The sequence below is a fragment of the Vipera ursinii genome (assembly GCF_947247035.1).
Source record: "Vipera ursinii genome assembly, chromosome: 1".
NCBI lineage: Eukaryota > Metazoa > Chordata > Lepidosauria > Squamata > Viperidae > Vipera > Vipera ursinii.
This window is the reverse complement of record NC_139512.1, coordinates 53564747-53585370: the sequence shown is the minus strand read 5'-3', so window position 1 is coordinate 53585370 and position 20624 is coordinate 53564747. Positions and strand designations below refer to the sequence as shown.

The window sequence follows — 20624 nt, the reverse complement described above, 5'->3', positions numbered from 1 at the left end:
AGGGGTTAAGGCTTTTTGTCATCCTGAGAACATCAGAATCATTATGATTAGATTTTTCTGTTCTGTTCAACTGTCATTATCATCTGGAGGTTTTGGTAGTGGTAGCCCATTTTGGGGGGGAGAACACTACACTGCAAAAGGTGGTTCTCATAATATGGAAAATCTTTATACATGTATCAAGTCGGATTATGCTAGAAGACTCAGTTGTTGCTCATAGTAGTCTTTAACAATAAATATAAACATGTAAATAACTTTGTCTCAATTCTATCACTTATTCAGGTCCAGATCTATACAAAAATGAACCAAAGTTGAATCATTTTTAAATGACTCCATTTCTTTGCCAAGGAATTTCATCTTAATTTCGCATGAGCCAATTGCATATTGTTTATATTGATTGTCCTATGAATTTCATAATCTGTGGTGTCCTCAAAATATTGGACTGCAACATCTATCAATCCCAGCCAGCCAGTTGTTAGAAGACATGGGAACTGTAGACCAACAACAACTTGAAGGTCATAAATTCATCCACCTGGTATTAAAAGTTAATAAGTGTTTGCTATTATAGACCATGAGAGGTGCTACAGAGAAATTCCCATTGATATGAAAGAGTGGGGAAAGAATTAAGCAGTGAACACTGAGGCAAGGTAACCCTGAAGATAACATTTGGAATAGCTGCAATTTGCATAATTTATATAAGACACATTACCTTTTTCTGAAAGCAGAACATTGCCAAAAAGGATTTTGAGATGGGGTTAACTCTAAGTATCTTAGGTTCATTTTCCCTAGCTGTATTCCTTCACCCTCCTCTTACTTCAGTTGGAGCTGCAGCACATGATATGTGTTTAGGCTGGAATGTGTGGATTTGTTGACATTCAAATACTTGGCCTTAGCTGAGTTTCTTAGAGAGGTGACAGCTGAATTCATTTCATTTAACCACAAAGTTAGCAGGTCTGTACACACTTTCTGGAGAATATATTCTGTGGGGCTTACTTCTAAGTAACTTTATGGAATCCTGCTGTAAGATGATTCCAGCATCAGGTTTAAAGTTAAGAGAGCTGGATTTGTTGTATAAATTTGTAGTGGAAAAATCAAGTAGAAATGGATGTCATGTTGCTAATAAGCCTAGAATAGTGCTCAGGCACTAAATACAGAAGCATAAATTAAGTAGTAAATCCCACCTATTTATAATTGGCCACTCAGTCACATTGTTTGCAGAAGAAAAGATTTGCCTATTAAGAAACATGTTACAACTCTAATGAACTGGTTTTGAATGGTTTTTTTGGAAGTTAATACGCCAATGCTGCACTCTTACTTAGAAATCTGTCAATTTTAGTGGCACCACTTCCAAATAACCAGCATGTTTCAGTCAACAGAATGATCTGAATGTCGTGTACTTTCCAAGAAATTCCAAGACATTTTCTTGAGATTTCTTAATTTTTAATAAGCATCTTGAGGATTGCTGCAAACTTACCGTGACCCAGCATAAAAAAATGAAGGTGCTATCTTCATTATTGTCATGTGAACACAACCATGATTGGATGATGTTGTAAATTACCAGTGAGAAAGAATGCAGAACCCAGAGTTGGTTCCTGATCATTGGACGAGTGCATTGTCTTCCTTCTGGATCATATCAAGTTTATCAGGTCTGAATGAATTACAAGCAAGAGATAGCAAAAGTTCAGACTGCTTACTCTTCAAAATCCTTTCCCTCCATCTCCCCACCTTAAAACTGTGTGTGGCAGTGGGTCTTTCCTGCCTAGCAATGTTTAAAAGTGAAGCAGTTTAAAATGCCAGTGACAATTTAAAATGGCAATTAATTGGGCTGCTTAACATTGAAATCATTTTTGCTTTCTAGTAGGAACAACCAATAGCTGAAATGAGTTCCCTTTGCTAGATATCTATATCTGTATATAATATGTCGGTCTTACTCTCACATAAATGTACACAAGATTACAATCTTAATTGCTGCGATCGCAGCTTTCAGTCCCACCCTACTTGCAATGCACTTTGCTTGATCTCCAGCTGTTGCACCGTTTGTCCTCTGCTTGGTTTCCAGTAGAAACGCCAAAGAGGTGGCAAAGCATTCCGTGTGGCTATTGGAATATATTCTTTGCCATTCTTTTTTCTCCCTTCCCTCCGCCCCCACCCCTTCCACGGGGAATGAAAACGAAATCAAAGTACCCTACACTGGGATGCGCTGTAAGTGAGCTTCAGTAAATGAGATCTTTACTTTGGGTTGCAAACCTATACACAACCCTTGGGAGTGAGCTTGATTTAATTCAATGGGTTTTTGTTTCTGACTAGACATGTATAGGATTTCATTACTAATATACTTCGGTAATTAATCAGAGGGGGTGAGGGGCTTCTTTCAAGTCAATGCAGTGCTTTTCTATTTGCATTTTACTCCTACACTTACATTGTAAGGTGTTCTAATATATTGTACTTGGTACTTCCCCCCCCCCCTGTATTCTAACAGTAAATATGCAGTCCTAGCTGTTTCTAAAGGGAGGAGAGAGGCTGAGCAGAATTTCTCTAAATTTGTAATTTGATCGGAAAGGGCTTTTGCCAACATCTTCACATTGAAATAAACAGTGCCATGAGAAAATCTAAAACCAACCAAGTAATTATTTTTGCTGCCTCCTGTTTTAAACAGATAAATAAATGTTCCTGTCAAATCACTGCAAAGAAGATGAACTTTGATTTGAAAATAATCAATACAACAGTCCTAGAGTTTTAAACTTTAAACTGAACTTTAAAGGGAAAGCTATCACAGCTATTCGAGCAAATCTCATGTACCTTGGTCTCTAATAATGCAGATCCGCGTGAAACCAGTGAGCTGGTACCTGAATTATTCGGTTTACGTCTAGTATGTGAGACATGAGCCGGCCTTAAATGGGTCTCTTATCCTGAAACTACCGTAGCAAGGGATCTCCCCGTCGTCGGTTCGATTCACACTCCGCCTATTTAATATCCCGGTAGAAAGAGCTGGTCTATTGAGTGGAGTGGACTATTTCAACGTTCAGGATCTCAGCCCATCAATTCCATGCTCAAACTAGTTCAGCCGAAATACCTGGACCTAATATTAAATATAGCGAGCTAGGAGTCATCAACGGTAATCTTACATGGATTGGCTTCTGAGTAAGATATGCGTTGGATAGCCTGGCTTGAACTGGGTTAGGGTTTAGTTACGTAACTGGACTTAACAAGAAATGGGGCGGAGAGGGAAAGAACTGCGACCTCTCTTTCCAGGGCAGAGCACCACGGAGAGTTTCGAAGGACATTTGAACCCAATATAAAACCTGCAGGATTTCAGGTCCCCTGTCAGTCTTTCCTTTCCGGTTAAGGTTGCAGCAGGCTTTGATAGGAACAGCCTTCAATCTCGGAGAAAGTCATTTGGCAGGGGCGTCCCCCTTCCCCCCCCCCCAGGGCAATCCGTTTCCCTAAAGAGTTGATGCAGAAGAAATTCAGCCTGCTTGGGGGGGGGAAATATCTGTGAGGAGCCTGAGGGGATTGGATTTTGGGATGCAAAGCCGAGTAATTCAGCCGCACCAAGACGCTTGGGAAGTGACAGGAAGCAGGAAGGGGCGTTCTTTACCTGGTGTTTGCCATTCCGACTGCAATGTGCAACAACACAAGAGGGCTGGATAGTTTGCTCTGTGTCCAAAGTTCAAAACTTGGAAATCGCGCCCAGGTTTTCTTTCAGGCGCTGGCGCACACGTGTGCGTCAAGGGAGGCGAGCTTGGATCGCAGGCTTGGATCAAAATGGCACTATCCGGGAAATAGAAGCCTTGATTTCGGCTAATAATCTGACCTTAACTGTCACAGGGTGCAGAATAATGTTTTTTTGGGGGGGAGGGGAGGGGAGGGGAGGCGGGGAGGGGAAAGAAGCCTCAGAGAAAACAAAGGCGCCTTTGCATTTTCGTCACCCTTTTTTCTTCGCTTGGCTTTCCACTGCTGGGCTGTAGGAAAAAAAAAACGGTGGCCGATCTGTAGCATCGTCAGAGTGGAGGAATTGCGCTCCTTCTATTCTTCCGAATGCTTGCTTGAGCAGCTTGCTGTGCAATCGGGACCCCAGCAATTTAAAAAAAAAAATAAAAAAAAATCCGTGAGGTCGGAGGAAGAGATATCGTGCCCTCCGTAGTAAGCCAGTCCTTAAAATAGTTCCTTAGAAGTAAGTCCCACCGAATGGAAGACAGCTTTCTTCCAAGAAAAGGGGCATCACAATGCAACCAATATCTCCTTGGGAGAACCTAGCTTCTCGCCTCTCTGTCCTAAATGCAGCTGTTTGGTAGGCAACCTAGTTCCAGAGGTTACATTACTTTAGCTGAGGAAAGCTTCAAACTCTCTGACTTCTGCCCAAGAGGGCTATTCCGCCGAAATCAGCAGTATTTCCTTCTGAGTGAGTGAATAAGCTTGAGCTTATATGGGCAAGATCCTGGAGCCAAGGTGCACAATATTCAACTTTGGTTTAACATCATTTCCAAACAGCTCTCCAGTATTGATGAGGGAATCACACTGTACACTTTGCATTTTGTGTTAAGGCTGAAAAAATCAATTCATTACTGTAGGTGTATTTAACGAGTCCTCGTTTTGGCACAGGACCTTGTTTTCACTGCAAACATTCAGTCCTGTTCAGTGTAAAGGCGCACATTCATTCAATGCAGTGCATTCAAATCTGGGAAAGGTTCTTTTCCTGACTTCTGTAGAATGTGGATGGAACCCATGAAGACCAACTTTAACAATTCGTTCTAGGGTGATGTTTTAAAACAGGTTAAGCTGCCTACATAAAATATAAGGAAGGGGAGAAGACACAAGGATTTCACAGCAATCTCAAAAAAAAGTTCAAGTATAGTTAAACTGGTGCCAATGAAGTGGTCACTATCTTAAAAAAAAATCTTCGGTTCAAAACTATTTTCAAGCTCATTTTAAAATAAACAAAAAACACTTCTCTATGCCAAAATCTGTTTATATACTGGCATCCAAATTCAAGATTGTTTGTCCTACTGATTTAAATTATGCTCCTTCCAACTCAGTGGCTTTGGATGATATTCTGTGAGGACATGCTCAATAAATTAACATCAGATATCACCTTGTAACTCAGGTACTCAAAATTCTGAAATATTCCCAGCAACGTTTCCCTTTAAACGAAGTTGATTTAGAAGGAAGATAAAATATAAGAATTTGTAATCATTGTAAAAACACTTGTTTTAGCATCTTTGTTCAGTTCTGTATATTCATCCTGAAATCATTGGATGCACTTTTAAAAAAACCAAGGTTCATTAATTTGGTGTAACCAATGCAATTATTCAGCCCTTTTCTCAAATCAGCTTAAATTAAATCTGAACATTACATTTTGCAGAACGAATTACATTATGGGTTTTTCCTTCAAAGAAGAACATTTCATTTATTTTATTCATTCATTTATGCATTTATAATTTTAAAAGATGTTTCTGTGTAACCATATTTTGGGCTTGACTCGATTATCTTCTATTAATCAATGAAGTTCTTAAAAGAAAAAAATGTAAATGTGTCTGATGCGTACATCTTGTAAAGGATAAAATAGTGGGATATTTTCTGATCCACATGATTTTTTTGTAGAATTTCAAAGTTACTAATTACCTGGGGAAACGGCTTCCAAAACGTCTCTCTGCTGGTCTGAACGTGTGAAATGTTATAAACGGTCCCTCCGCCTGCCTGCCTGCCTGCTCCTCCCCTCTTTTGACTGTTTGGGTTCTTTACAGCAGCCAAAATCCAGTTAGCTCTCTTAAAGGCTTCAGTAATATGCTGAATTGCTCTCTGCTTGAGTTTAATGGAGTTAAATGAGCCTGAATGATGGCAACAGTTTTAGCTGTCTAGCACGTGGCTTATTAAAGACAGTAGTTGCATTTCAAAAGGAAAGACATTTCCTGGATCCGCAGGAAGAAAATCAAAGAGCTTTTCCCCTGAAGCTGGAATCTACCTAGCTTTTTGGCATCCTGTGGGACCCTGTAGAATAGATCAACTTCCCCAGAAAAAAAAAATGGAAATGGCCTTGGGAGAACTGATTGAAATTGCTGGGAAAAGTAGAGACCCGCTTTGAATTGATCACAAATGAGATTTTTAGAGAATGGCCCTTGCAGAACACCTTTTCCTTCAGAGGGACAAAAACAGGGACAACTGAGAGTTTGTCCAGAGAGTTTGTCCTTCTGCTGGCTTGAAGCTGACATAAAATATATATGCAAGAATGGCTTTAGGAGTGAAAGCTACAAAGACAAAACTGTAAACTCTACCCAGCAATGAATTAACTCTCGTCTTCCACACACCCCATATTTTGATCTAGATATAATTCATTCTCTTTATGGTCGTTATTTCTGTGTTAAATTGGGGGAGGGGGAATGCTTATATTTCAGGCTTTCTAACAATTTGTCATCTTTCACAACTACCTTAAATATATTCCCATGGCAATCAGTCTCCTTAATTGATCTGGGGAAATCGATCCACTAAAAATCAAGAATCCACATTTCCTGGCAATTAGAAAAAAGCAAATAAAAGAGTAGTCCATAAAATATGCAGGTGCGCGTGGCTGTAAAAATACATACAGGCGCATGCATCTACTTATTCTCCAACTCCTTTGATTAAGAGTAAAGGTCACATATGGATTGATTTTTTCCCCTCCTCTAGAAATGCTAGGCATTAGCCAATAGAAGTGTGTGCTCTTCTTGGTATGCTTTGCAATGTTAGGGGAGAAATGAAGCTGTATAGCTTTTTTTTATTAGCCCAGCTCCTAGTACGTCTTCCAAGTAAGCTGCATAAGCTGTAGAGTGAAAGCTGAACCCCAAGACTCACCTTTTTAGTTCCCTATTTTTTTGTAAAAAGAGGGGAGGGAAGAGATTCACTGTGGTAAATAATAAGCTAAGGTGAAGGGGGTGGGAGTGTGAATGGTCAGAATGAAGCCAACAGGTTGCCTGGCCTGTTTTTCTTGGTCCCTCCATCTAGAAAGGTTGGGCATTGTTGAAAGAATTGAGTTTCATCAGAGTGGGTTATCTTTAAAGAGCAATTCTCTTTTCAATTACTACCTTTCAAACATCCTGGATCTCAAGTCTCTTTTTTTCCCTCAGCTGGCTGGAGATTGTGGTCGTTGGGAGTTTACCCTGTCCAAAGGACAGTTGATGGAGAAGAACTGAAGTCGATAAAACTTTTGCAACCTCTAACTTCCCAATGTTTTGCAAAGCAGATTAGAAGAACTCTATGGGGAATAAAACCACGTAGCATTTATTTTTCAAGATCCGAGCCAGGTTGGTACTACCCTTCATCTGAAACCAGCGGCCTTGAGTTAAACATATTCACTGCAAATATAATATTATAGGGTACGATCTAAGTCGACCTCATCCAGCCGAAAAGGCCTGCTTAAATAACTCCTTACCCAAAAAAAACACCCAGCCAGATCGCTTAGTTGCAATTTCTGAATTTTGCACTTAACTTTCCGAGGCCTCCCACAACATTCGTCTCAGAGATGCGGCTGTTCTAAATATTCTAAGTACTTATCGAAAGAAAGCAGGTGACTGCCCATTCCCTGTTGACTCGGAAGGGGGGACCGACAGCGTCCCGAGAAACTTTTTCCCTCCTCTTCCTCCTAAAAATAAATGACTGCTGGTTCCTTTCTTTCCACTGGAAATCGACCGTCGCTGGAGCGAGAGAAGAGGCTTGGTGAAGAGGAAACGTCTCTTCCAAATTCGTTCCAGATCCTGAAGTCTCTTTGCTCCGAGGCTCAGCCCCATTCCTCGCCTTCGCGTCGGATGGAAGAGCTTCCGGGTCTCTTCCGACTGATTGCGGGAGGGAGGTAGGTTGGGTGGGTGGGTGGGTGGGTCGATGGGGGAGCAATAAGGCGCTCTTGAGCAACAGCCCAGCGACTGGGCGGCCTTGAGGCTGATCAAAGCGAGACGCGACCTCCAGCTGAGATCTCCTGTTCCTCGACTGTGCAGGATCGCACGCAGCCCGGCCAAGATGGGAGAGATCGGGAGAAAAGAGAGCCCGCATTTGACAGCCCGTTGTTACTCCAAACCAGTCAAAGTAAAAATAGGCAGAAAAAGAGAGGGGAGCGGGGGGGGGGGAAAGGGGGTGGGGTGGGGGAAGCGAGGAGAGAGAGGGAACACCGGCACTGTTCTCCTTATGGTACACCAGGTAGGCTACTTCGAAGTCTGGAGTCAACCCCCTTGGGTTCTCAAGTCTTCATTTCTTCCATCTTGCCTACCTATCCTGCCTGAATTTCTCTTGGAATCCAACTTTTGCTGAACGTGATAGGGCTTACGTTTGAGTAAAAGCAGATGAGGGACTGTGCTGCCGAACTGGGGACCCGGTGTAAGCAAATAGCTTGGTGGACCCTCGCCATTCTTCCTTTCCCAAAATTTTCCTCCTAAACCTGAGGACAACTGGAGAATAGCTTGGTTGGATCCAAGCCGCACAAAATAAGAACCTCTGAAGTGGCTGCATTGTCGGGTAAGGAGAGAATAAGGAAGGCAACAGCAGCAGCAACAACAACAGTTATAACACAATACTTTATCAGGTTTTCAAACTGGTTTAGAAAAAGGAGAAAAACTCTTTGAGCCCAATACCGGTTAGCAGCTGAAACCTCACTGTATACAAGAGGGCTTAGGTGTAAGTAAACAGGCATGGGGTCTACTGTTGTGCCAGACTTAATGGACTACTACTCTGGTAAGTGAATAGGATTGCAGTATTGTGTGCATGCTACAGACACCTATGTGTGTGGGCAGGTGTAGGCATTAGAGTGGCAACAACTTACAAAATTCCCTTCTTTGTCCCTATACACCTGATTGGACCTTTCTTTAGTTTAAGGAAACTTATTTAAAAATTAAGGATGTAGACCTGTGCATGCATGGGATACATGGAATTCACAGAGATTTGCCAGGGAACATGTCCTGGTGTTGAGTTCCATCAATAAGGGCGAATACATTTTTCAATGGAAATAAACTCACTAAATGGGATTTCAGCATAGCTTGAACATATTTTATATTAAGCTCCTTCAAACAGAGGCCTGATTTTTGCAGACCACCATCAACACTCATGGCCAGATAAATACACCAATGCTTAATTTTTTAGTCCAAGGGTTTAGTTCAGCATTATAATCTGAATATAAACATGTACAGTCCTGAACCACAAATGTACAAAAAACATGGTCACATACTAACCAGCTAGTCCAATAAAAGTACTGCATGCACTGGGAAACATAGGAATACCTTCTTCCCCCCCACACACACACACCGTAAGAGTTAATTTCCCAAATATATTGTGAGTATAACTTCATTTCAAGGGAGGTATAAATTGCACCAGAAACAGGATTTAAACTGCTTGTGTTTTCCTATTGCTCCACTAGCATGGCGAGTTAAATTCCATTAGTAGCAAACCTCCAAAGAAATGTACTCCTAACCTTTTGCATCAAATACAACAGATTGTATTTGTGCAGAATTGTTTGCAAGGTTAATAGCCATTATCCACTAAGGTGTTAGCCTTCAGAACTGTAAGACTAGATTAGGTTCAGAATAAATAACATTCTATTCTTGGGGAGAGGGGGTGTAAAAATCACAAAGAATCCCATTCCAGAATTTACTTTTAGACTAAAAAGCCTCAGTCCATTGAAGAAGAAAGTCAAGGTAACCCCTTTTTAATGCTATGATTCCAAAACTCAACACATTTCATTTCCCACTAAAATCAATACAAATATTCCCATTGATACAATCATTACAGGTATGTTTCATGCCAAGGTACTTACTAGAATTTCATTCCTAAATAACAGAAAGGAAACAGTATGAGATTCATTTAAGAGAATTCCCTCTTAAAACTGCAGTTGCTAAAGATTAGCTTATTCTACAAGTCCTCACCCTCAAACTGAAATAAACTTTGGTGTGCTTGTAGAAAGTAAGATGTATTGTATGGAAATCCCTAATTCTTAGGGGGGTTTTTCATATTAAAGCAAATATTTTAGTTTGTGACATTTTAGTAGAATTGGTCCAATATTCAATAAGTTTAATAAATATTTAATATAGATCTAATAAGGTGACTCTTTGGAATAAGGTGACAGAATTCACAGTTCTGTCATTGTTCTCATAATATATTGCTTTGCCTGGAGAGGGGAAAAAACTGCCAACAATTCCTTTTGTTTACCCATGTCTTCCTCTTTGAACCCTAGGTTCATTTTTAACTGGCCTAGAAGTGAATATTCTTTCAATAATGGAATAAAGTAAAAGAAAATAACCAAAATCCAGTCATTGATAATATTTGATTTATTTAAAGTCCTTAACTGGAAATGATAAAAAAAAATTAGAAGGAGAAGTGGGAAAACATGCTCCATGGCTTATATTTTCATAAAAAAACCCAAAAGAATCAAAACATTTTTTTTTTCAATTACAATCACATTTATTATAAAATTAAGATTTTTATTTTCTTTAAAATGGTGTGTCATTTTAAAACCGTTTATTTAAAGCACTTTCAAGCTGTCGAGAAGAAAGTATAAACCGTGCAAATAAATTAAGAATATTGTAAAGGCAAACGGGGGGGGGGGAGGGGGGAGAGAGGGAGAGACGGGAACCAAAAAGGAGAAGGGGATAAACCCGTTTGGCTATGCTAAAACGTCATGTAAAAACTGTAGAAAGTGCATTAACACTGGATGAACTGCTAACAACGGTAGAGTAGAATTAAGCGACCTCAAAAAAAGAAGAACAAAAAAAAATCTGGAAGGTGGTGGACTGATCTGATGAAAGCAGTCTAGGCCAGGGAGCATCTCCCAGTTCAGAATATTCTTCTGGGAGGCAGGGGCTGCAACAAAAATAGTCACAGAGATCTGGAACTCACGGAAGGGCGGGGGTGGGAGTGGGGGGTGGGGGGAGATTCTGAGATTAAATATATGTAGTCAAGAGATTTCCTGATGCCGAAAGAGACTCCTTAGTAACAGCTTGTGAGAAGTGGGCGGCTGGGTTTGAAATAATAGTAACGTGCCCGAAAAAGGCTGTTGTGACCTGTAAAGTTCTGTATCCTACCCAGATCCCATTGGAAATGCAGGAGAGCCTTTCTCAATCCCACTTGCCATCTGGACTCTGACCCTTTACAAGGCAAGGGGGATCCGGGACCTGTCACCCGAGCTTCCCCGGGGTCAGTGGGTCTGCGAGGAGGGGTGGGGGGGTGGGCGAGTTCAGCAGTGCGTGAAACGAATGCCCTTTCCCTAAGTCTCAAAACAGGAACAAGTTCTCCCTCTCTGCGCTGCATCCTTCAAAGGGTCGGACCCCTAATCTAACGTCAACTCTCCGCCCGGCTCTTTACCTGTTTACCGGGAAGAGTCACACGCAGGCCAGTAAGTCCGGGGCTCAACTTCGACCTACTAAATCCACCTCGGGGCTGGGAAAACCCCGCACGAGGTAGAGGCTTCCCAGAAGCCACCCACGCGCGGAGGAGAGCGGCGCGGGCTGCCGGGGGGGGGTCGAAACTGCTCCCCCCTTTTTCCCCCCGAAGCGGAGGCCTCCCTTTTCCTGTTGCAAATCCCCCCCACCCCCAATTTCGGCGACATTGCTTCAAAGAAGAAAAGGCGGGGACACGCAACCACTTCTAAGTTTCAAAACGGAAGCCTGGCTTGCTTCGTTCAGTGGCCACGGGTGGTCTACACAGGGCTTGTATAGAGAGGAGGATTTTCTGGACTTGCCAAGCCGAAACCGGAGAAAGGGGACGCGCTGGCGGCGTGCATTATCCGAGCCATCCCGAGAATAAAGTAACAGTCCTTTCGCTTCTGGCGTGTTCCGTTTGCCTTCCTGTGTCCCCTCGCACGGATCGCGGGCTGGAGGCGGGAGGGGGCGAGGGGCAAGCGGATGGCCAGTTTGGGTAGAGATCTAAGGAGAGACACAGACAAGGGAGGGAGGGAGGGAGGGAGGGAGGGAGGATTCCGCTCGCTTGACCCTCCAGTCCCACCCGGCCGGCTAAGAGGTGTTCAGCACGGGTCTGGAATACACACCTTGGTAGTAGGAGGGCTCCAAGGCCGAGGGCTCAATGGCTCCCCTCCCGCCCATGGAGGCGCTGCTGAGGGGCAACCCGCCGGGCAGGCCGGCCCCGTAGGAGGAATATTGCAGCGCTTGCTCGTAGGCTTTGAAGTCCAGCTTGTGCTGCTGTTCAGAGGAGGACATGAGGTTGTTGATGGAGAAGGGGTGGTTGAAAGAATAGTGGGGGTCGCCCTTCAGGTGCAGCTGCGGCTCGTGGGGTCCCAGCGCGTGGCCCGGGTGACTCAAGGGGGCCAAGGCGGGCCCGCCGGGGACCGAGGCGGCCACTGCAGCCGCCGCCGCCGCTGCGGCCGCGGAGGGCTTCAGCTCGGCTCCGTTCCCGTTTTGGTCCAGGGCTTGCGGGCTGCCGGCGCTGGGGTTGGACGGGACGGCCTCGAGCTGCCCACCTTTGGCTTGGCCTCGGTGCAAGGGAGAGCTGGCCCCGCCCGAGTCTTTCCTTCCCTCGCCTCCGCCCGATCCGCCCTTGGGCCCGGGTTGCTTTTCGCACTTGAAGCGCTTCTGGCGCCGGAGGTAGCAGCCGTTCTCGAACATGTTGCCCGAGTCCGGGTGGAGCGTCCAGTAAGAGCCTTTGCCCGGTTTATCCGGCGAGCGGGCGACCTTGACGAAGCAATCGTTGAAGGAGAGCGAGTGGCGGATGGAGTTCTGCCAGCGCTGCTGGTTCTGGCGGTAGTAAGGGAAGAGGTCCATGATCCACTGGTAGATCTCGCTCAGCGTCAGCATCTTGCTGGGCGCCTGCTGGATGGCCATGGTAATGAGCGAGATGTACGAGTAGGGCGGCTTGGCGTGCGGGTAGCTGCGCTTGAAGCTCTTGGCGTCGCGGCCGCGGCTCAGGTTGGAGGAGGCGTAGCCCATGGGGCTCATGCAGGGCCCCATGGCCCCGTAGGCGCCCAGTCCGTTCAGCGAAGCCTGCGGGCCGCCCATCGCGTTCACGCCGCCGGGACTCAGCGCCGACCCCATGGCTGACATACTGTTCATGCTGGCTCCGGTTCCGCCGGGACTCAAGCCGGGCCCCAGGCTCGGGTTGGCGTAGGACATGTTGAAGGAGCCCGAAGTCATGTTGCCGCTGCTGGTCATGGCATTCATGCTCATGTAGCTGTTCATGGAATTCATGGAGCCCAGGCCGGAATTCATGTTGCTCACTGGCACCGTCGAGTAGGCCTGCGGAGGGAGCAGAGGTTAAAGCTGGCTCTTCCAACCTGCCGTAGGATCCCTCGTTTCCCCCTCCCCCACCGTGTGAGGTTCTCGTGCTTGGCCCCCGAATTTCCCCTGCCCCGTGCAGCCAGCCTTCCCCCTTCATCCTGGAATGGCAAGGAGAAAAGGAGAGCAAATCCGGGCTTCCGAAGCCTGGGATTCCGCAGAAAGGGAAGCCTTGCGGCCCAGCTTTGTCCCGGAGCATGCCAAGCGGGTGCTAAGTTTCCCCACTGTCAGTGGCTCAAGAAAACTGGAAAAGTGGCAGAAAAGATACATCCATATTATTCACAGAAAGAAATGGCATGCATCCGAAATACATAGGCGGATATCATAACGATGATAATAATATAAACATTTGGCTGCGTTGATTTGGGAGACGGTGGTACTATAAACATATATAATTATGCCTCACAGAGGGCTTCCACAGGTTCCTTTTCAGAAAGGAGGGTAGTTTTTACTCAGGGCCAAATTTCCAGAGCTGGGGGGGGGGTTCCTGTTTGCCCCTTGCACAAATCGCAACTGTGATTTAAGGAAGGGTTGGACTAAGCGCCCGGTTAAAGGTCTGGAGAGATGTGGAGAACGTCCGCCCCAAACCCCAAGGCGGGAGCAGATTGGAAGCGGAAAAATCTGCAAGGCCCAAATTTTCACCCGCCTTTTTGTCCGAACAGCAACCCTCCCAGGATCCAGTTCCCAAATCAGGAGCAGCCTCCCAACCTGTTTCCCACTTACATTTGGCTTCCTCGGAGGCCCATGCAGGTTTTTGTTTTGTGTTTTTTTTTTCAAAATCTAAAGGCAGTGAATGCAAACCAAGGTTCTCCTGAGCTGCTCAGAATTGCATCGGAAGAGAGCGAGGCAGACCCTCTTCACACCGAGACGGGGCCCGCTGCCTCAGCCCCACTCATCATCGCAACAGGCCCCGGGAAAGGGCCAGGGCGGAGCGCAAGAGGCCTAAACCGCAAAAAGCCGGCTCTTCCCACCTCCTCACCGTTCCCGAGGGCGCCCAAGAGAAGCCGAGGCCTTCGCAACCCGCGACGGGCCCCGAAGCCAAGAAAGCGAGGTCGCCGCTTTTTCTCAGCCCCGCTTGCCCTCGCGCCCCTTCGCTTGCTGTCCCCAACTTTTGCTCCGGCGGAGCGTGGGGGGAATAACCTGGACAACATTGGTAGGAGCCGTTTTTCTCCCAGGGTCTTGGCTGGTCCCTGCTAAATCGGGAAGCTTTCCTTGGGAGGAAGAACGATAGTTTCGGGGCAGGGGATGTGTCCAAAATCAAACAAATGATCCTGAAATTTAGGGCCAAATTCTTCTCTTTGCCTTGCAGTCTAGAAGTTTTGACTAACTGGTAAAGGATAGCTTTTCGCGGTTTAAATCAAAGATACCACCGCCTTACGGCGCCTTAAGAAGGCTAAAGAATAATTCTTGGAAAGGCTTAAACTTTTCCCTAAAAATCGAATTACTAAGCCATTGATTTACTTTATTAACCTATACTGAAAACTGTACGAGAAGGGTTATGCCTTATAAACTCGTTGCTTAATTAGCTTTGTAAACATTGCCTATATTTGAACTATATTCGGTGGGCTATATTGTCCCACGATGTTATGATTAAGGTTTTGTATTATTGGATATATATCAAGGAATATTTGAATGATAGGCTATGTCCACAATAGCGCTTGCCTAGGTGGAAATGTCAATATAGGGAAAGATGCCTGCTATTTTTAAATTCTAGGAACCAAATTCAGCCTAGGAAATCAGGGCCGTCTACCATTAATTGGGGGGAAATGTCTTCATAAGCACATGCATAGTTTCTTACCCGCGTTTTGAACTAAATACGGAATAGGAATGTGCTAACTTCCTTTCACTCTAAAAACACTTCCTTATAAAATATTAAGTTTAGGGAGAGCAGGCAAATTCTTGTTTGCCGACCCAAGAGTCCATATTTGCCTAAGACGGTCGTTTGTTTTTTTCTCTCCCACCCCCCTGGAATACCGGTGAGGCGGGAAGACGCATCCAATGAGTCTCGATCTCTTTCTGAGCCCCCTTTGACCCCTAGCATTAAATTAGAATCTCCTCTTAAAAAGGGCGAAACAAAATGCGGCCAGCGGGCTCCTGTTTTTAACCACTGGCTGCATTTGCCGCGCAGCAAACCCGGATCGTAATTCCGGTAAAGCCGCGCAAAGCAATTCCCGTTCCTGCACGCGCTTCAGACTATTTTACGTCTGAATCTCGTCGCTTTCTTTTTCGCTTTATACACAACTACGTTTCCTGGATTGCAGCTTATTAATTTTATGTTCCGCCTTTAGTCGCGAAAAGGCTCCATTTATCCTTCAGTTAGGGGGGTTCACAGGCTCCTCCACCCTTCTGGGTTTTTTTTCGCCCGCTTTTGATCCTTTTCTTTCAGTTCTTTAGAGCATATTGTAAAATAAGGAACGTGGACATGAATGGACAATGAAAAGTTAGGCTCCTGGTTTACGGAGTCGGATCGCATTCTCGACAGCGCCACCCGCCGGGCTCCGGGAGAATTGATTTCTGTTTTATTTTTAATCTCCAACCCCCCCCCCCACCGCCACCCCTCCACCCCCAACTCCGCGAAAGAAGCGTGCGGCAAAGTACACACACAAATGATTATTTTGCCTAGCTGAAGAACAATACTGGCACAGGTGAGGGGTGGGAAGGGGACCAACAAAACGTGGAACTGCTTCCCAAGGGGGGCTCGTGATGATTGTTCCCTCCCGCACGTACACAAATCAAGGCCCTACATGGAGGGACACTGGCGCGGTTGGGAGAACCTGGAATTTAGAACTCTGCCGCGTTTCGACGCGCAACCCGAGGAGGTGATCAATAAGATCTTCCTCCCTCACCCCCATCGGCTCGATCTCCCCCCCCCCGCATTTCCGCCGCGCGCCCCCCCCCCCCTCGGTTGCCCCGTGGGACGATTGGAAATTCTGTTGATTCCTTCCCGGGCTTTGCAGCCAGCTGTAACACTGGAGAGGCAGGTTTAGGCACCATCCGGAACGCGCGCTTAGTCTTGATTCCCGGGAGTGGGAAGACCCTCTTCTTAGCTGAAGCCCTCCCGACCAGTTCTCGGATCCCCTCAAGCCCCCCCCCCCACCTCCGGGTCCGCTCACCTCCTGAGTCTCGGCGTAGTAACTGTTCCACTCGCTTGCGTCGTGCCCTTCCATTTTCACAGTCCCTAACATCCTGGAGTCAACGTGCGCGGTGAAACCATTCAGTCCCCTTCTTGGCGAGCGAAAGGGAGGCCAGAAAACAGAGCCCCCCCGAGTCTAGCAGGAAGCCGGCCCCCGGGGAGGGCTCAGTCGAGCAGGGACGTTGGGTGGCGGCGAGCCACTCGAGAAAGTGAGGAAGTGCCGGCTGGGATGTGAGCAGAGTTGAGCTGAGGTGGATCTTACGTTGCACCAGCCGCCGCCGCCGCCGCTGCCGCCGCCAAAGCAGCGCCCACCTCCTTCTCCTCCTCCTCCTCTTCCTCCTCCTCCTCCTCCTCTCCCCATTTGTCCGCCGCACAAAGACGTTCGCACCTACCAAGCCGCAGATGCACCTGCAAAGCAGGCAGTTCCACTCGGCTTGCAACTCCCCTGGGGCGTCTCTTTATTTGCAAAGCGGTGTAATTGGTTTATGCGGGACGGCGACGGAGGGGGGGGAGAGGAAGGACGGCGAGCGCCAAGGAGGTAAAAAAAAAGAAAGGAAGGAAGAATTGGGGCGGGAGAGAGAGGGGGAAGAAACAAACCAAGAGAAAAAGAGGGGGAGGCAGGAAGGAAAGGAGGAGGACAAGCCTTTAGTTTTAACTCCCCCCGCCGGCCAGCCCGCCCGCCCTCCCGCCTGTTCGCTGCCACTGGAGGGGGGGGGCGCAATTCCAGGGAAAGGCGGCACTCCTGTCTGCGTTCAAAGAGCAGACGCACGACCCTACGTAGGAGCTGTCCTGTCGGCTCGACGCCTCTTTCCAGAAGGGGAGCAGGGCGGGCGGCTGCAGTGAAAACCAAGCCAAGAGTTCTGGGTCGTCTGGACGACTTCTCGTTTAGTGGCTGTTCTGTTAAGGTTGCCGTTCTTTAGCAAAAGCTTTGATCCCTTCTTGGTCGCGCTTGAACTTTGGTGGCAGAGGCTTGCGGTAGGGACAGCAGAAGCAGCAGCAAGTGGGGTGCCATGCATTGTCCCCCCTCCTTCCAATGATGCATACAAGTCGAAGGGCAAGAGGCGGTTTTGGGAATTGGTCCCACTTCAGCAAAGTAAAGCGCCTCTTCTTTGCAAAGGGGAAAATCCGGACACTAAAATGTAACCTTAACCTGGATCGGGGTCCTACATTATAGCTCCCCCCCCTCTCCTTCTCCCCGTACATGCAGAAATATAATAAAATAGAATTAGTCTGCTCTGCTCTGGAGGAAGGTTTCAACACACACACACACACACACACACACTCCAATCCTTTGGGCATTATATTGTTTCTTTCGAGCAGAAGCACCGGCTGGATAAATGAGTCACTACTGTGACGTTCAGCCAGTCCAGGCCCGGCTCACTGAGGTCTGAACGGTGGATCTCTTGGCCTGAAACCTCCGCTTGGCAAGGGGCCCAGGTGAGTCATTTCGACCATTTTCATTGCTTTCTTCCCCCGAGCTCAACCTCCCGCTCCAGCCCCGCGCCTTGCCTGGAAATCGTCGCCCTAGGAACCGCCTGGGCGAGTCAATAACAGGTGATTGCCACGGGAGATTTGGCGACTGAGCCAGAAATGGCTGTGGGGCACAAATCTTCGGTTGTCCTCCTGCCATTGCTTTAGACCAGGTGGCGATCTTCTCTTGCACATTTACTCCACCCGTCTAACGTGGTTCTGCAAGGAGCATCTCTACTCTCCTGGAATCAGGCGACGGAAGGCACACCACGAAGTCAAGTCCTGCGGTTGGCTTTATGGAGGCCTCCCAGCATCAAAAGTTACGAAAACGTGCAGTCTTACTTGCTCTCCTCAGAGTTGGTGGCAAGCAAGTGGGTTGGGGAATAATTTCATGGATAGAAATTAAAGCAGGCAACTCAGGAGGATTTAAAAGTGTGTCTTGGAATACCTTGATTTTCTGTGGGTTGAATCCAAGCTTAAGTATGTTTTCCTTAATAATTAGCCTCCCTCTCATTGACTTCAGTAGAACAAAATAATTTAATCGGGATCCAAAGCCAGACTATTTACAGTACAGTACTATCAGTTGGACATTTCCTCGGAGTAGCTACCTTCATTTATTTTTCAGATTTCTGAGCCGCCCATCTCACTCAAGGACAAAGCAGTTTGCTCAGAGTTGAAGAATAATGCATAGATAGTGCATAGAAGACTGTGGTTTATCTACTTAACACATTCCTTGTCCTTTATACCCTTAAAAGCCCCCATGCCTAATGGCAGTCCTAATCAACAATTATGCCACAGTGTCAGCCACTTGGAGAAAATAAGGTTCTCTGAACTGAACTCCAGAGATGGATCGGTCCCATTGGCTCAAGGGCTGCAGGTGAGGTTGCCAGTTAATTTCCAGAGGCGTAAAATTGGCTGGAAGCCAAACATTTAATTTTGCCAGGCTTGAGTGGACGCCCAACCTGCGTCCTTTTCAGTAGAATCCACATTGTGTGTTTGTGTTTACCTGGATATGCCACCTCTGAAATAGGTGAGAGTTCTGGGCGTTCTCCAAATTTGAGCATCTTTAAGGAAACGGGCAGGGAAGCAGTATGGAGCAGAATCTCTTCCAGATGAGGCAGGCAGGCAGCGCTATTTTCTTTCTTGTGTTGAAGATGCCTTTCTGGGTCAGAATGCAGGCGATGCAATTGGAATCCAGATCATTTCTTAGGATAATTTTTCCTGGCGGTGTTAAAGGGCTTGAATCCAGAACACCACTTCCGGTTTACTTGGGATGGCAAACCTAGGTGTTTATTTCTTTTGCATTCCTGAGATTTCCTTGAATTCTCCATCAAGCTAAGGTTTGCCCTTATTGATTCACACTGATATGTAGTTCTATTAATAAATATCAATTAAACAAAAGCAAACTTTTTTTTAAGCAGTGACATCCATAATTTAAAAATATGCTTTAACGTGCTAACAAAAAGCTCCTTCTTCTTTTGTTCCCTGCTTGCCAACCCCCTTCTTAAATCTGGCAATAGAATGAAGTTAAATCCTTGATTCAAGCTAAGGTCTCAAATCAGCAGGAGAGAACAAGAAAGAAAAGTATGCTATTAAAAAAGTAAAAGCGAAACACACTCTTGTAAAGGTACATTGTTTTTACACCCAACTGCATTGTAAATGGAAGACCTTGGAATAAAATGCTTTGGAAACAAGTTTGCCATGAAAGAACTTTTATACTGCAGCCGATAGCTATCATTTATAATGCACTGATAGAACTCTATGATCCTAAATGCATTATCTGGAATAAAGTGTGTTTAAATTAGTAGGCATTGTTACAAACATTGTAAGGCTACAGTAATTGAGATTTGTAAGGCTAATGAAGTCCATTGGAATGTTAACACCCAATAAATGTGGTAGAAATCTAGAACATTTTTAAAATCTCAGTGCAATGTGATCCACAGCCAACCCATAAATTTAAATTTGAATGATTTGCAATCCTTTGGCTATCAGCCAGTAAATAGGACACTGGATATTCATAAGACACATAAGAATTCCTAGGGCTTTAATTTAATGATGGGTCCGTGGGGCGGGAACGAAGGTGTATAATGTGAACTACAGATACAGAAGAGAAACGACTCTCTCAGATTACGTCTTCGTTTCCCTCTCTCCATTAATTCAGCAAAACCATGTCAGCTGATCAAAACAGAATCGATGATGATGATGATGATGATGATGATCGTCGTGAACATCGGTGAAAGCCATTGGGATGATGAACGTTTTTGATATTGGGCCACAGGTTAAGAAATCGCAGCAAACTAAAATACCAGGCGACAAGAAATCGACTGGCAGTTTGAGCAAGGAAAAAAGACAACGCTGACTGATCGTCCTGCCTTTTCCTAAAGAGTTTAACCTTCCACGTTAAATGCTTGGATTCTCAAGCTATTTGGGAAAGGGGCAGCCGGTGGAAGAAAGGCAAGGCGACAAGGCCGCCGGGCAGCCGCTCTGCTTCTGCAAACGCGCAGCGCCTCCTGTTGGCTCGGCTGCGGCGCCAAGCGCGCACGCAGGGCCGGGAGGCGAGGGAGAAAGTGCCTTTTTTTCGCTTTCCCGACGGCTGGATCCGAAGAACGGCCTCCGACGCCCAACCTGCCCAAGTGGCCTTTGGCAACTGACTTCCTTGGGTCGGTGAAAGGATGTACCGCTCGGCACTCGTCCACCAGCTGGACACGAGGTTTCCTTCCGAGTCCCTGGAGGCGGGTGGGCCGATTGGCGGACCTCTTGATGCCTCTTGCCACCCTTTTAAAGGGGCC

At 46.2% G+C, this 20624-nt stretch overlaps 1 protein-coding gene across 2 annotated transcripts; it reads right to left on the bottom strand.

Moving 5' to 3' along the window:
* Positions 1–9449: 9449 nt before the first annotated feature.
* FOXA1 (forkhead box A1) lies at positions 9450–16694 on the bottom strand. 2 transcript variants are annotated; one of them, XM_083361007.1, is made up of 3 exons: positions 16346–16694; positions 11993–13193; positions 9450–11870 (listed from the first exon to the last, which is right to left on the bottom strand). In XM_083361007.1, exons 1-3 carry the CDS (start codon positions 16415–16417, stop codon positions 11728–11730), a joined length of 1416 nt encoding a protein of 471 aa, XP_083217133.1. In that variant the 5' UTR covers positions 16418–16694; the 3' UTR covers positions 9450–11727. The 2 variants fall into 2 exon arrangements, with proteins under 2 accessions (XP_083217133.1, XP_083217134.1); XM_083361008.1 differs by having other exon boundaries at positions 9450–13193.
* Between the last annotated feature and the right edge of the window lie 3930 nt (positions 16695–20624).